The sequence below is a fragment of the Podarcis liolepis genome, assembly GCF_965112155.1.
Source record: "Podarcis liolepis genome assembly, chromosome: 3".
Classification (NCBI taxonomy): Eukaryota; Metazoa; Chordata; class Lepidosauria; order Squamata; family Lacertidae; genus Podarcis; species Podarcis liolepis.
The window spans coordinates 112,362,092-112,378,015 of NC_139557.1; the positions used below are offsets into that span (position 1 = coordinate 112,362,092).

The 15,924-nt window shown below is 46.8% G+C and overlaps 1 protein-coding gene across 3 annotated transcripts in view; it reads left to right on the plus strand.

Annotated features, from left to right (window-relative positions):
* SPTBN1 (spectrin beta, non-erythrocytic 1) overlaps positions 1–15,924 on the plus strand; it is a 235,243-nt gene that overhangs the window by 54,745 nt on the left and 164,574 nt on the right. For all 3 annotated transcript variants that reach the window (XM_083493969.1, XM_083493971.1, XM_083493970.1), the window contains exon 2: positions 4,409–4,607. In XM_083493969.1, coding sequence (XP_083350095.1) covers positions 4,460–4,607 — 148 coding nt within the window. In that variant the 5' untranslated portion in view covers positions 4,409–4,459. The remainder of the gene's footprint in view (positions 1–4,408; positions 4,608–15,924) is intronic.

Below are 15,924 nucleotides of genomic sequence, written 5' to 3' on the forward strand. Positions count from 1 at the left end.
CTTGCCCTCGGGCAGAAGATATAGAAGCATGATTAGTCGCACCAACAGGGTAAAGAACAGCTTCTATCTGTGGGCTGTTAGGCTGCTGAACGAAAAGATAACAACAGGGCAACTGACTTTCGGGTTTGGTGGGTGTGCATCAATAAACGAGGGGAATTAAGACTAAGAGAGCTGAGTGGGGGGTGCTCGTGTAATCTCACTGTATACAAGTTGTACAAGTGACAATAAAGTATTTCAATTTCCAGACATAAATTTTATTGTGTATAGCTGATTATTTGAGCATGATGGTGAATATCATGGTGGTCATACATCATCTCATTGCCAAAAGTTTCGGGGCAGACATACTGCTTTGTTTCCTCTGATCAGTGATTGTTCCATAACTTCTTGCTGAAATCCAGTAACTATTCTTTTTTTGAGTCCCACTTTTGTTCCACTGTAGTGCACAAGTGCCCCTCCAGAGGGCAATATTCAAAGAGCACTGGGGAACCATCATAGAAGGGAATGATAATAAGTATTGCCGGTCCAGTGTAAATCTACCACTAACCTGCTATTGTTGCATCAATGTTGCAGAGTACCAGAAAATGGCTAGGAGGGGCCTTTTGCGTTTTCCCCATTGATTTGGCACCTCCTATGTAGGAATTGGACACGGGTGGTGCTGTGGGTTAAACCACAGAGCCTAGGGCTTGCCGATCAGAAGGTCGGCGGTTCAAATCCCCGCGACGGGGTGAGCTCCCGTTGCTCGGTCCCTGCTCCTGCCAACCTAGCAGTTGGAAAGCAAGTCAAAGTGCAAGTAGATAAATAGGTACCGCTCCGGTGGGAAGGTAAACGGTGTTTCCGTGCGCTGCCCTGGTTCGCCAGAAGTGGCTTAATCATGCTGGCCACATGACCCGGAAGCTGTACGCCGGCTCCCTCGGCCATTAAAGCGAGATGAGCGTCGCAACCCCAGAGTTGGCCACGACTGGACCTAATGGTCAGGGGTCCCTTTACCTTTTTATGTAGGAATTACGTTTGATAAGAATTTGTCGAACTGAGATAACTAACCTGATTAATTCCAGCAAAAATGTATACGTTATTTGAATTGCACAATTAGTGCCGCACTCATAAAGATGAATAATAGAATCATAGAACTGCATTGGAAGGGAACCCGGGGGTCATCTAGTCCAACCCCCTCCAATGCAGGAATCTCAACTAAAACATCCATGACAGATGCCCATCCAACTTCTGCTTAAAAACCTCCAAGGAAGGAGAGCCCACAACCTCGCAAGGGAGTCTGTCCCACTGCCAAACAGCTCTTACTGCCAGAAAGTTATTCCTGATGTTTAGTCAGAATCTCATTTCTTGTACAGTGGTACCTCGGGTTAAGAACTTAATTCATTCTGGAGGTCCATTCTTAACCTGAAACTGTTCTTAACCTGAAGCACCACTTTAGCTAATGGGGCCTCCCACTGCCGCTGTGCGATTTTTGTGCTCATCCTGAAGCAAAGTTCTTAACCTGAGGTACTATTTCTGGGTTAGCGGAGTCTGTAACCTGAAGCGTCTGTAACATAGCTGTCAATGTTTGCTCTTTTTTAAAGGGGAAATTCCCTTATTCCGAATAGGATTCCTCGCAAGAAAAGGGAAAAGTTGACAGCTGTGGTCTGTAACCTGAAGCATCTGTAACCCGAGGTACCACTATACAGTGGTATCTCTGGTTACGAACGCTTCTGGTTATGAACGCTTCAGGTTACGAGCTCCGCTAACCTGGAAGTAGCTGCACCTGGTTCCGAACTTTGCCCCAGGATGTGAACAGAAATTGCACACAGTGGGAGGCCCCATTAGTGAAAGCGCGCCTCAAGATAAGAACGGTTTCAGCTTAAGAACGGACCTCTGGGACGAATTAAGTTCGTAACCAGAGGTACCACTGTGTTATGTACTGAGTTGAATAGGATCCAAAAGCAGCAATCTGATTGGTCCTAGAACAATAGGATTCAGAATGCAGCAGCCTGATTGGTCCTAGAACAATAGGGTCCAGAATGCAGCAGTCTGATTGGTCCACAGGATTGGTCCAGCTCCAGGTGGAAGTTAATCTGCAACCTGATTGGCCTACAGGTGAATCCCAGAATTAGCCAATCACGTGGGGCCCATTGTGTAAATAATGTATATAAAGCAGACATTCTGGGGGAACTTCCATTCCTCCTCACCACTATGAGCTGAATAAAGAGCATGAAATCCACTCTCGACTCCAAGTATATTTCACACTGTAACTTGAATCTCTTGCTAGAAGAGTCCTACCCTCCAGAGCAGGAGAAAACAAGCTTGCCCCATCTTCCACGTGACAGTCCTTTAGATATTTGAAGAAATTTAACTCAGGTTTCCAGTAAAAATTCAATTGACCATAACAATGATGATCACAATGCCTTGCCCAAATACCTCTATGCACCCAAAGGAAATCCCGCTAAGTCAATCCGCTTTGCACAGCAGAGCAATAGGTTCGTGAAATCACAGCGTTGCTCTAGCAACCTTCTTATCAGGTGGCTTAATCACACTTGCATAATCCTCTCGCATTGTGTCCCTTCTGTTTATCAGGCACATAATAACACAAAGCAGAGCGAAAGAGAACTGAGGCTGAAAGAACCCCTGAGGGGAAAAATATCAACCCACAAGTGTAAAATAAGGAACTGTATGTTTGGTGTGTGTGTTTTTTTTTTAAAAAGCTGTTTTAAAAGAGCACCGTGTTTTGTCCTGTGTCATCACTCAAATAGATTTCTAGGTCAGGTGGACTGGGAGGCCCTAGATATTATTGCAAATTTTATAATACAGTTGCAAGCACTGTTCTGACAACCTCTGTGCAATATCCTAACCACAAAGCATCCCTTTAAAAACAAACCACCTCAAAAATCAGCATAATAAATCAAAGGGTTTGTTTTGCAAATAAGTGTTGGGGGAAAATAGAGGTAAAATGAGCTTTTATTCTATTATTATATGAAGAGCAAAGCAGATAGAAAAACAGAAAGGTTAAAATGTTTTTGCAAGAGATAAATATTGCTTTCTACAGTGATCAAGGCAACCTTCCCCAATCCGGTTGTTTCTGGATGTTTTAGACTACAAGTCCCAGCAACCCTAGTATGCCTGCTGGGAATGATGGGAGCCGTAGTTCAAAGCAACCGGACCCTGCTAGGTTGGGGAAGGAAGGCTGCCTTAAGATGTCAACACAGATGTGGAAGACCCATCCCACCAAAATGCTGTCTCACCTGGGAGTATCTTAATTTGTTTCATAGCCCGTGGTCCGTGCAGAGGAATTAAACATGTTTTGCTATGGCTGGCTTGAAAATAGAAAACAATTTCAGCTGTCAGTAGGTGGCATCGGTTAGCTAGAGGAAAAGCACAACAGAGAGAGAGAGAGAGAGAGAGGGGGGGGGGGAGGAGAAGACTTTTAAGGGTTGTTGCATTGCCAGATTGCGAATATCAACACTCAGGGCAAATGTATGAAAATTCTGAGCTGAGGGGCCAGTTGCAGAAAAGTGGGTGTCAGAATAAAAGACAGGGGGGGTTTCATCAATACTTTTTATTTCTCTGTTTATTTAAAATGGCCGTTAGCTGTTTTTCAGCCAGAGTTCTCAGAGGGTCTTACAGTACAGTAAAATAATAAAATCACGACGAGTTGAATCACAGCAGAGCAGCATAAAATGAAACAGCAACATAAAGCTGTATCTGTAGACTAAGCAGAATTTTATGCACATCTTAGACTCAAGTCCCTCTGAGTTGAATAGGCCTTACTCCCAGGTCAGTGAATCATAGAACTGTAGAGTTGCAATGCAGGAATCTTTCACCCGACAACCCTGAGATTAAGGGTCTCATGCTGTAGAGCTATCCCTGGATTGCAGCCTCAAATGGCCTAAAGAAATCAAATGGATGTTTATCTTTTGCTGGGAAGAGAACAAAGATGGTACCAGGTGAACCTCACTGGGGTAGAGATTTGAGAGATGTGGTGCCACAGCAGAAAAGGCCCTGTCTTCAAATGACCAAGCCCTTTGCTTCAGAAGGCTGACACATGAATCTCAACATCCAGACAGATTTGTGTCAGAATAGGCAGTCCTTCAACTGCTCTGGCCCCAAGCCATAGGACATGCCCCTCCAGATGTTATAGGTATACAGCCATCAACAACAGGCTTCCTCAACCTCGGCCCTCCAGATGTTTTTGGCCTACAACTCCCATGATCCCTAGCTAGCAGGACCAGTGGTCAGGGATGATGGGAATTGTAGTCCCAAAACATCTGGAGGGCCGAGGTTGAGGAAGCCTGATCAACGAAGTCTACAACTTCGGCTGTGATCCTTTGCATACTTACCTGGGAAGAAATCTTTAAAAACCAACAACTAAACACATCTCCCTCCCTCTCTCTTTTTTCTTTCTTTCATTCTTCCACGACAGGAGAGTTTTTAAGGGGTAGCTGATGCAGAGGCTGGCTTAAGAAGATCCAAGATGACGACGACAGTAGCGACAGACTTCGACAACATTGAAATCCAACAGCAATACAGCGATGTCAACAACCGCTGGGATGTTGAAGAGTGGGACAACGAGAACAGTTCCGCACGGCTGTTTGAGAGGTCTCGCATCAAAGCTTTAGCAGGTAGGACTTTCACCTTTTCTACCATTGGTGCAATTATTCCGCTTGTGCTGTTTGTGTTCCTAGCACAAAGGTGGCCCTAAATGATAGCTTGTGGTCTACCCTCTGAATCCAGCTACAACTTTCAGGAAACAGAGCTGATCTCCATTTAACAGGAGTGTTCAGCATAACCACACCTATTGCCTCTTAGTGAAACAAACACCCAACGGGTTGCTTCAAGCCATGATTTACAATTGGCGACCAAATCAGGACTGGAGACCCTTGTTTGAAGGTGGTTTGCAAGCCATAGTTTGAGCACCTTATGGTTGGGTGGTAACATCGAAATGAACAAACTACATGTTAATATCTTTCAGCCATCCTTTTTTTTAAAGAAACCTTTAAGGCAAGTTTCATGGATTTGATAGCTGCTTTAGAAATGATAAGGTAATAATAACGGTGATTCTATTTCAAGAATGACACGGTACTGCACTGATTATGCAATGTTTATAATTCTTCACAAACGATGGGGACAGGTATTCTGAAAGTTCAATTCCAGAACTTTTAGTGAGGTGCTAATGTCTCCGGAAAATGGATTAATGGTTGTGGTGCTTTGAATTTAGCTTCTCTGTGGAGAACTATTTAGGAAGGTTTAGGAATTTAGTGGTTGATTGACTGCAGTCATCAGTAGAGGAAAACCTCGTTCTCAATTTCCACATTGCTTTGTCTAACTGTGAAGGGGGGGAATCAGGATCGTGCCCAGTGGTCCTATCTTCTCCCTACCTCCCAGGTTTTCAGGAGAAAACCAGAAACGGGTTATTTCCTTGGGTTCCTGATAGCGTGGAAGAGTGTGTGTGTGTGTGTGTGTGTGTGTGTGAGAGAGAGAGAGAGAGAGATCAGCTGTAAGTGCATAGAATCCCTTTCACACCTTCCGCTGTGACCCTGCACCCCCTCCCCAAATTCACCCAGCTCCATATATGAGCTGGTCTTCACCTTTTCCCAGCTGTCAGTTAGGCCCTGATCCACACAGGTGTTTTCATCAGGGCCGGCCCACCCATGAGGAATGATGAGGCAACTGCCTCAGACAGCAGGATCTGCAGGGGCAGCAGATGTTGATGTCAAGCTCTCTTCTCAATCCAGACCAAAATATCTAGGGCTGGCTGGAGGATATGCAAGAAAGCAGCTGCATCAGCCTTTAGGCAGGTAGGCCGAGCAGCCTAAACAAAGCCCAGCTACACCTCAGGTCTCTTTGGAGCTTCCTCTGCCCTCACTGACATCCCCTTCGGGCTTCAGAGAGGGTCTCATCCTGAGCTACGAGGACTCTCCAGCTCTCTCCCACCATTTCCGGGTTCGAATTGAATTTTTTACTGATTTCTTGGCACCGCACGTATATGCAGTTGCAGGAGAGTCGATCACACGTAAGTGTGTTGGGGGACGATGACGACACTTGTACTGGCATAATGTGCCAACTGCCAAACTTGATGAAAATCTCTGTGTAGCCCACAGACCCCCGGGCACTTGTATCTTTTGAAGTCAACATTTATCACAGTGTCAGCAGCCCCTGTGTTTCAGTGCAAGCGCCCTTCTCAACTTCCGACCCTGGGTTGAAGCAATGTTTTGTCTAGTTCTTTTGCAGATGTGTGTCTAGAAAACTACTTAAGACGCATAAATCAGCTGCACGTTGTCAGAGTTTATAAACCCCTGTCTGCAAAGTCCAGTCGCTTTGTATCACGAGAGTTACGGTGCCAACAAAATTCATTTCAGTGTCCCTACGGGAGCTAGAGGGCAACATAATTTTCCACCCTCGCGGCGTCATAATCTGTTATCTTGGCGGTGGTTACCCAGTTCTCAGACGGAATGGAAAAAAACCAAAGCCCAGAGCCTTGCACTTGTTCTGTGGCAGTCAAAAGCAGTTCTCAGGTTGTGTTCCTCAAAACCAGCAAACTTTTTCAGCAGGGGGCCGGTCCACTGTCCCTCAGACCTTGTGGGGGGCCGGACCATATTTTGGGGGGGAAATATGAAGGAATTCCTATGCCCCACAAATAACACAGAGATGCATTTTAAATAAAAGGACACATTCTACTCATGTAAAAACACGCTGATTCCTGGACCATCCGTGGGCTGGATTTAGTAGGCGATTGGGCCGGATCCTGACCCCAGGCCTTAGTTTGCCTAAAGGTAAAGGTAAAGGGACCCCTGACCATTAGGTCCAGCCGTGGCCAACTCTGGCATTACGGTGCTCATCTCGCTTTATTGGCCGAGGGAGCCGGCGTACAGCTTCCAGGTCATGTGGCCAGCATGACTAAGCCGCTTCTGGCGAACCAGAGCAGCGCACAGAAACGCCGTTTACCTTCCCGCCGGAGCGGTACCTATTTATCTACTTGCACTTTGAGGTGCTTTCAAACTGCTAGGTTGGCAGGAGCAGGGACCAAGCAACGGGAGCTCACCCTGTTGCGGGGATTCGAACCGTCAACCTGCTGATCGGCAAGTCCTAGGCTCTGTGGTTTAACCCACAGCGCCACCCGCATCCCTTGTAAGCAGTAGATAGATGCCTTAAATAGATGCATTTTATTTATCTAATCTCATTTGTATCCACCCCGAGGTGCTTAGGCCCATCTCAAGATTTGTATCCAGGTCTCCCTGATCTGACTATGACACCCCGCTAGCTCCACCAGGGGTAGCCAACATGGTGCACTTCCAGATGTTTTGGGCTGCAACTCCCACAATCCTCTGCCATTGGCCATGCTGGCCAAGGCTGCTGGGAATTGGAGTCCAAAGCCCCTGGAGGGGCCACCACTTGGGCAGCAGCTGAACTACACACACCATGGACCAGTCTGGTCAGCACAATGGATTCCTCCTGTCTCTTGGATCAGTCTCCATCGCCGCTTCCTGACAGCACAAATCCAGGCTTGGGAAGAAGACTGGTGTAGCCTGGACTAGCCTGGACACAAACAGTTCAAGCAGTCACCCAAGGGAGCAATATTTTGGGGTGTACCCCTGGGGGGGGGGAAATCGGGAAAGGGCTCATGCAACTACAGTGGTACCTCGGGTTACATACGCTTCAGGTTACAGACTCCGCTAACCCAGAAATAGTACCTCGGGTTAAGAACTTTGCTTCAGGATGAGAACAGAAATCGTGCTCCGGCAACGTGGCAGCAGCAGGAGGCCTCATTAGCTAAAGTGGTGCTTCAGGTTAAGAACAGTTTCAGGTTTAGAACGGACCTCCGGAACGAATTAAGTACTTAACCTGAAGTACCACTGTATTACAACTGAAGTCATCTAGATGATGCATCTTCCTACAGATTTGAAAAGGGCATTTCTGTCTAGGCTCCTTAGGCACAGCACTGAACTTGCCCAGATGACCTAAATAGATTTCGATAAATTTCACGGGAGGTTTTATTGGCAGTGTGGTCCCAGGAGCTTATGATCTGGGTTTTTGTTTTTGTTTTAATCCAACTGGGAATAGTAGTGATTTTTGTTCCAACGATGTGAGCAGGAATCCCATTAGGAAGGCTCCTCTGTATTTGGGTGCTGCTTCACACCCCAGGTGAGGGATGAATAATACACACGAAACAATCACTTAAGGGACATCTAATACAATGTGGGCAACTCAATTATTTAGCTTGTCTAAAAGAGGCACTCGTTTCAGTGCTTTGAGAAGCCTGCTGTAGATTTGATACAGCGCTAAATTTAGGTCTTCTCTATCCAGCTTTCTCCCCAGAATGTATTTATTTGGGAATGGGGAGGACATGAACTGCTAGAACTAACTTAGTTGGTCTTTAAGGTGCTACTGGAAGGAATTTTTTATTTTGACTATGGCAGACCAACACGGCTACCTATCTACTGCTAGGGATTTGCGAGGCTGCGGGGAGAGATAGAGAGAGAGTTTGATTCCGTTTACTTTCCAAAGTAATATGTGAACCAAAACACAGCCATCCTTCTCCATACATTTCTCTGTAACGTGTACAAAAATGCATATGCTGGGGTAAGGTGTGCATATCAGTGTGTTTATTAATGGAAGTATTGGGTGGAAACAATTTGAAAAATGTGTGCATTAGGCAAAGTTGCATTACAATTTGTAAAATTTGGGGGAAATTAGCACAAAAAGGTAACCCAGATGTATTTCTGGTGTGTTACAGAAGGTCTCAGGCAGAGGTCTGTGCTAGCCCTGCAATCTGGGCCGATCTGCTACAAACAAAAGTCTTCTGCCGAACTATAATGCCTCCCACATTGTTTGTGGTATGTTCTGGGTTATGCTTCCCCTCCTATCTCACACACAATTGTAAGTGCAGTGAAACCATCTGCAAGATTTGATTCAGAAGGCTAGCGGCAGTGGAGGCAACCGAGGAGCAGGTCCATGAAGGATGCCTGAAGGTTCTGTCAATTAGTAGGAGGAAACGTAGAAGCTGAAGCACCTGGTTCGCAGGTTACTCCTCAGTATATTTAGTCAATAGGGACTCGGGTGGTGCTGAGCCTCTTGGGCTTGCTGATCGGAAGGTCGGCGGTTCAAATCCCCGCAATGGGGTGAGCTCCCGTTGCTCGGTCCCAGCACCTGCCAACCTAGCAGTTCAAAAGCACACCAGTGCAAGTAGATAAATAGGTACCGCTGTAGCAGGAAGGTAAACGGCGTTTCCGTGCGCTCTGGCACTCATCACGGTCCTCCGTACGCCAGTAGCAGTTTAGTCATGCTGGCCTCATGACCCGGAAAGCTGTCTGTGGACAAACGCCGGCTCCCTCAGCCCGAAAGTGAGATGAGTCCCGCACCCCCATAGTTGCCTTTTGACTGGACTTAACCAGGTAAAGGGGTCCTTTACCTTTACCTTTTTATATTTAGTCAGCTGGAAGCCTCAGGGCTGCTCAAGCATCTATGACCTCTTCCTCTCCAAGGAAGAGCACTTCATCTGCACTTACAGATGTTTTGATCAGGGCTACTGCTAATACCCTGGAGATGTCTGAGGCTGCTTTTAGCTCTTGACATAATCTGGCATTATTATTGTTATTGTTATTATTATATTTTGTATACCGCCCTATATCCGTAGATCTCAAGGCGGTTCACCTATTAATGGCAAATGCCATTACAGTGGTACCTCAGGTTACATACGCTTCAGGTTACAGACTCCGCTAACCCAGAAATAGTGCTTCAGGTTAAGAACTTTGCTTCAGGATGAGAACAGGAATCGTGCTCCAGCGGCGCGGCAGCAGCAGGAGGCCCCATTAGCTAAAGTGGTGCTTCAGGTTAAGAACAGTTTCAGGTTAAGTACGGACCTCCAGTGGCGTAGCGTGGGGGGTGCAGGGGGGCCAGCCGCACCGGGCGCAACATCTGGGGGGGCGCTCGCACTCGCAGCTCTCTGCCCCTACCTGGCTCACTCACTCTCTCTCACTGCAGTGCTGGCTGTGCGAATCCGATCCAAGCCACTGGGTCGCCACCCACTGTGGAGGGGGTGGGTGCCAGGCGTGCGGTGCGGAGAGAGAGCAAGGGACTATCTGGGGGAGGGACAGTGCAGCAGCCGCCCAGCGCAGCGCTGAGCGCGGGAGAGAACCACACCAGACCAGACCAGGCAGCAGCAAGAAGAAGCTGGCAGCGGCGGCAGGTTAGGGGTTAGGGGGCGCAAATTACTTGCCTTGCCCCGGGTGCTGACAACCCACGCTACGCCACTGCAGACCTCCAGAACGAATGAAGTACCGGTACTTAACCTGAGGTACCACTGTAATATGATAGCAAGTCTAGTTAACAGACAATATTACCCCCCCCCCCCCGTGAGCTGTGCACTGTCTTTACATCTTCAGGTGTAGCACAGTGCACCAATACCCACCCCGCAGAGCCAGTCCAGGACAATGATATCAAAAACCACAGAGAGGTTGAGAAGGCGATGATGATACTATACTATGCACAGTCAGCTGCTTGGGGATCAGATACAGAGAAGGGCAAGGATCTTGAACCTTTAGTGGCTGGGCATGGAGGAGGGGAAATCTCTTACTCTAGCCAGTCCTGTTTGGGGGTAAAGATGGAAGGAGTATTCATAGAATCATAGAATCATAGAGTTGGAAGAGACCACAAGGGCCATCGAGTCCAACCCCCTGCCAAGCAGGAAACACCATCAGAGCACTCCTGACATATGGTTGTCAAGCCTCTGCTTAAAGACCTCCAAAGAAGGAGACTCCACCACACTCCTTGGCAGCAAATTCCACTGTCAAACATCTCTTACTGTCAGGAAGTTCTTCCTAATGTTTAGGTGGAATCTTCTTTCTTGTAGTTTGGATCCATTGCTCCGTGTCCGCTTCTCTGGAGCAGCAGAAAACAACCTTTCTCCCTCCTCTATGTGACATCCTTTTATATATTTGAACATGGCTATCATATCACCCCTTAATCTCCTCTTCTCCAGGCTAAACATGCCCAGCTCCCTTAGCCGTTCCACATAAGGCATCGTTTCCAGGCCTTTGACCATTTTGGTTGCCCTCCTCTGGACACGTTCCAGTTTGTCAGTGTCCTTCTTGAACTGTGGTGCCCAGAACTGGACACAGTACTCCAGGGGAGGTCTGACCAGAGCAGAATACAGTGGCACTATTACTTCCCTATGATGGGGAGGGAGCCCTATGCCACCTCTGCTTTCTGTTGAAGGAGCTTGTTCTTGAGACTTGTGCTAAGCACACACTCTTTGTTCTTGAGACTTGTGCTAAGCACACACTCTTTGTGTATGTGGCAATTAAAGAACGAGCTCCCGCCATCTTGCGCCAAACACAGCACTTTGGGTCTGAACTTGACGGCGGCTTAGTGCGCATCTGCATTGGGTTACGCACGCACAGCAAGTTTCTGCATACAGTGGTACCTCGGGTTACAGACGCTTCAGGTTACATACACTTCGGGTTACAGACTCCACTAACCCAGAAATAGTACCTCGGGTTAAGAACTTTGCTTCAGGATGAGAACAGAAATCGTGCTCCGGCGGCACGGCAGCAGTAGGAGGCCCCATTAGCTAAAGTGGTGCTTCAGGTTAAGAACGGACCTCCAGAGTGAATTAAGTACTTAACCCGAGGTACCATTGTACTTCTTATTCAACAAATTCCAGATTAGCTCACATAACTCCGGTAAGCCTTCCAAATTTCTGACTTTTACATGAAATTTCCACCAGTAGGCCCACAGGAGTTCAAAAGAACTGACCAGGCCAAATCTGCCCCCCCTTGTTTCCTCACGCCCACACTCCCCTTGTCACTTGGCAGTCCCATATCATACATTCCTTCCAACATTTGACAGAGGAGAACAGGCACATTTTACTGGACGAGGAATCGGCCCAAACTGAAGCATAGGCTCAGTCTGTCCCCTGCCAGTAGCCTATTCATTTGGCAGTGGGCTTGCAGTAAGCGGGGGAAAGAGTGTTCTCCATTTGGCTAGCAAAATGGAGCTTTGTCCGTTTCAACTGAACAAGTAGGTCAGAATTAACAGAGGTGCAAAAGATGTGAGCAACCTTACCTCCAGCTAGGTTTGGGAGTGGACAAGTGCGATCGCCCAGTGGTTTTTTCCTGGGGTGACTCAGGGGCATAGCTGTCAACTTACAGATTTGAAAATAAGGGACCAGCAGCCTCGAAAATACGGGATCAGCAGCCAAAATAAGGGATCAACAATTACTTTGATCAAATACATATTTTGTTGCGTGCAAATGGCTTCAGATACCTATTAGGTCCATAAATTACCATATAGCATATATTCAACACACAAAAACAGCGACAATTTATTGTTGACAAAGGACAGCTGGACATAGAAAGGGCCCCATTACCTTCAGTAGCTTATTTAAGGAACGTCATCAATAAGGGACAGCAGCGGGACATGGCGCTGGGATAAGGGACTGTCCCGCCAAATAAGGGACGCTTGACAGCTATGCTCAGGGGTGCACATACCCCTAAACATTTTTTTTAATCTAGGTTTGGCCTCATTGAGGGGCAGTATTTCAATATGTGCAGGAAAATAAGAGTACCCCTCAACATTTTTCAAAGAAAAAAAGCACTGGGGTCGCCAACAAAATGGCGGGCTTCATGATTTTTCCTCACTCGTTTCCTCTTCATGATACCTTTGGGAGGGAGGTTGGGCTAAGAGAGAGATACCAGCTGTGCAGAGGTAAACCAGCGATCTTCATGCTTGAATGAAGATTGCAAGCTGGGTTTTCCTGCTCCAGAGTCTGACGCTCTAATCTAGGGATGGGGAACCTGTGGCCCTCCATATGTTGCTGTACTGCAGCTCTGACCATTGGGCACACTGGCTGGAGCTGGTGCCAAACAAAATTTGGAGGTACAGGTTCCCCACCCAGCTCTGGCTATGCACCAGTCTGACTCTACTTTTATTTTTTTAACCCTTAATGGCCAGTGTGTGTGTAAGAAGGAACACAGAAAGGGACATTATATGTTCCCTTGCACACATGTGCCAGCTCATTCAGGCTGCACAGCCTGATTTTGCATGGAGCGAATGTGCATAAAATGGATTTATAGTTTGTGTACGAAAGGAAACTGATGGATCGGTGGGTGAGAAAGGAGACAATCAGACATGGCGGACCTTGCAGAAATTCACTATGTGGAATACCGTAGACTTCTTACAGCGGCTAGATTAAATGTCATTGACTCTGCAATATTGTGGGGAAGGTACAGGGGAGTACCATACGCCCAGAGAACCTGTCATTGTGCCATGGGTGTGGTTGAGTCCACCGAACACATTCTCTTGACTTGCCCTTCTTATGCAGAGCTTAGACAAAATTTTATAGACCCAGTCCTATGTCAATCTAGCTTCCTATCTGGAGAAAACCAGGTTTTACACTTGCTGAATAACGTCACTAGAGCTATACCTTCCTTGGTGGCCAAATTTCTTTTTTTTAGCTTTTAAGCGTCGCAAGACTTTAATTGATTGTATTGATACGGGGCTATCTGTTTAGCCCATTTTAGTGTTGGCTAAGTTCTAAAATCTTCCTGGACCTTTTAACTGTGTATTGACAAATGTACTTTTTTCTGACTGACGGTCGAATAGAAGGTTGATGATGATGACATGGCGGACTGCTTGGGTCTAAATGGCACGAGGAGAGTAGACGTTTGAGCTCAATAATGGATGTTGTGAGTGGAACAGAGCACAAGCATGCAGCTGGCGGACAACTCTGGAAATTCTGAGGAGTGTGGCTGTTTTATTCCTCAGCTTCCAGAAATCCATTGGGAACTGAGAAAATGCACTTGAAAAAAAAAATGAATCCAGGAGAATCTGGGAGATGCTGCCAACGATGAAATAAAATAAAATACGAAGCTGGATATTTCCATTGTATTTGTTAACCTCTGTTATGATCTGAGAAGTAGACATTGCTCTGCTCCTTCCGAGCTGTGGCAAGAACCTGCTGCAGGCCGGGGCTTTCAAGCAAACAAAGGAATGAACTTCATGCTTCCGTGATTTCAGCAGGGGACACGGTGAGCTGTCAGGCAGGGTCATGTGGTCAATGGGAGAAGCAGAGAACAGCTGAGAAACTGGAAAGCATTTAAACGCCGCTCCCATTGGTTGAAACCTGTGGCCGTCCAGATTTTGCTGAACACTCACTGCCAACATGGCTCAATGGTCAGGGATGATGGGAGTTGTGGTTCAGCGTCAAAAGGAAAACAGCAGGTTAGCCATAACCTGATTTATCCCACACTGGCATAACCTAGCTTTGTGAAGAAGTTGACTGGCAGTTTTGTGTTGCACAGGAAGGTTTGAGAAGTGCGGTCTGCCGAGCCACTGCCCATAGCTGTCAAGTGTCCCTTATTTGGCGGGACAGTCCCTTATCCCAGTGCCATGCCCCGCTGCTGTCCCTTAAATAAGCTACTGAAGGTAATGGGGCCCTTTCTATGTCCAGCTGTCCTTTGTCAACAACAACTTGTTGCTGTTTTTTTGTGTTGAATATATGCTATATGGTAATTTATGGACCTAATAGGTATCTGAAGCCATTTGCACGCAACAAAATATGTATTTGATCAAAGTAATTGTTGATCCCTTATTTTGGCTGCTGATCCCTTATTTTCGAGGCTGCTGGTCCCTTATTTTCAAATCTGCAAGTTGACAACTATGCCTCTGTCCCTCCAGTTACTCAGCCTTGGTGACCAGGAAATTTGGGAGGTGAAGTATCTTCATGGTTGGGGCAACTGCTGCATGGAATTTGCACACACAATGTGTGCCTTTCGATCCTTCCTGAAAAAATAGCGACTGTCCGGAAAAGCTCAACTGACACAGGGTTTTTTTAATGGGGAAAGCAGGTCCAGCCAAGTAGTTTGATCTGGACAGACAAATTTAAAAATATATATAAAGTTTGCCGTTTTGGAGGAACCAAACTGCAAAAAAGAGGCTGTGCAAAGTAGGCACAGCAGCAAATGTTAGATACTTTGGGATGAAATGTTCTTCTCCGGCTCTGATTTTAAAAAGGGATTCGCCTCCCCCTTCCGTTACTTTGCTGTTGCCGATCACATTTTGCAAGAGCTGCTGACAGATGTCAGTCATAAATAAAGTGTGCGTGTGCCGAGTGCGTTTCGAGAAGGGAATGTTCTGCCATCTTTGTTTGTGAGTGTTCGCCTTGCAAAGCTTGTGCTTTTATTGAGCAAAAGATTGTTCTATGAATCCCTCCCCCCCCCCGCCCCGCTGCCGGCCGCCTGTGCGTTGCTTAGAAACTGTACCCAAGGATTGTAATTGCTAGCTGAGCCTGTTCCAAAATAAAATTAGGAGAGTGTCTTTTGGTTAATTCCAAACCCGCTTTAGCAAGAAGATTAACTGATGCAGCATTAATGGCTAGGAAACTGAGCTGTGAATCAGGGGCTTAATCCTGCCATCGCCATGATGAACCTACTAGGAGGCCTCTTAAGTAATCCATTCTCTCTCTCTCTTAGCCCTTTATCTATAACAGCAGGACAATGAAAGAGCGAGGCTGCATGCCATGCATTTAAAATACTATGATGGCACTTTAAGCAGCCATGGCTTTCCCACTTCAAATAATCCCGGGAACTGTAGTTTGTTAAGGGCGCTGAGAGTTGTCAGGAGACCGCCGTTCCCTTCTCGGAGCTACGATTCCCAGATTCCCCTGCGAAGATGGATAGATTTGCTAAGCCACTCTGAAAATTATACCTCTGTGAGTTCTCCCTTGTTTTCTTCCATCCTCGCCTTGCCCACCTGACACCTGAAGCGAATCATCTTCTTGTTAAATCACGGTGCCCATGACATGTAGATCAGGAAACCTAAATCCTTGTTTGCAATGCCAGTTTGTAAAAGGTAAAGGGACCCCTGACCGTTAGGTCCAGTCGTGACCGACTCTGGGGTTATGGCACTCATCTCATTTTATTGGCCGAGGGAGCCGGCGTA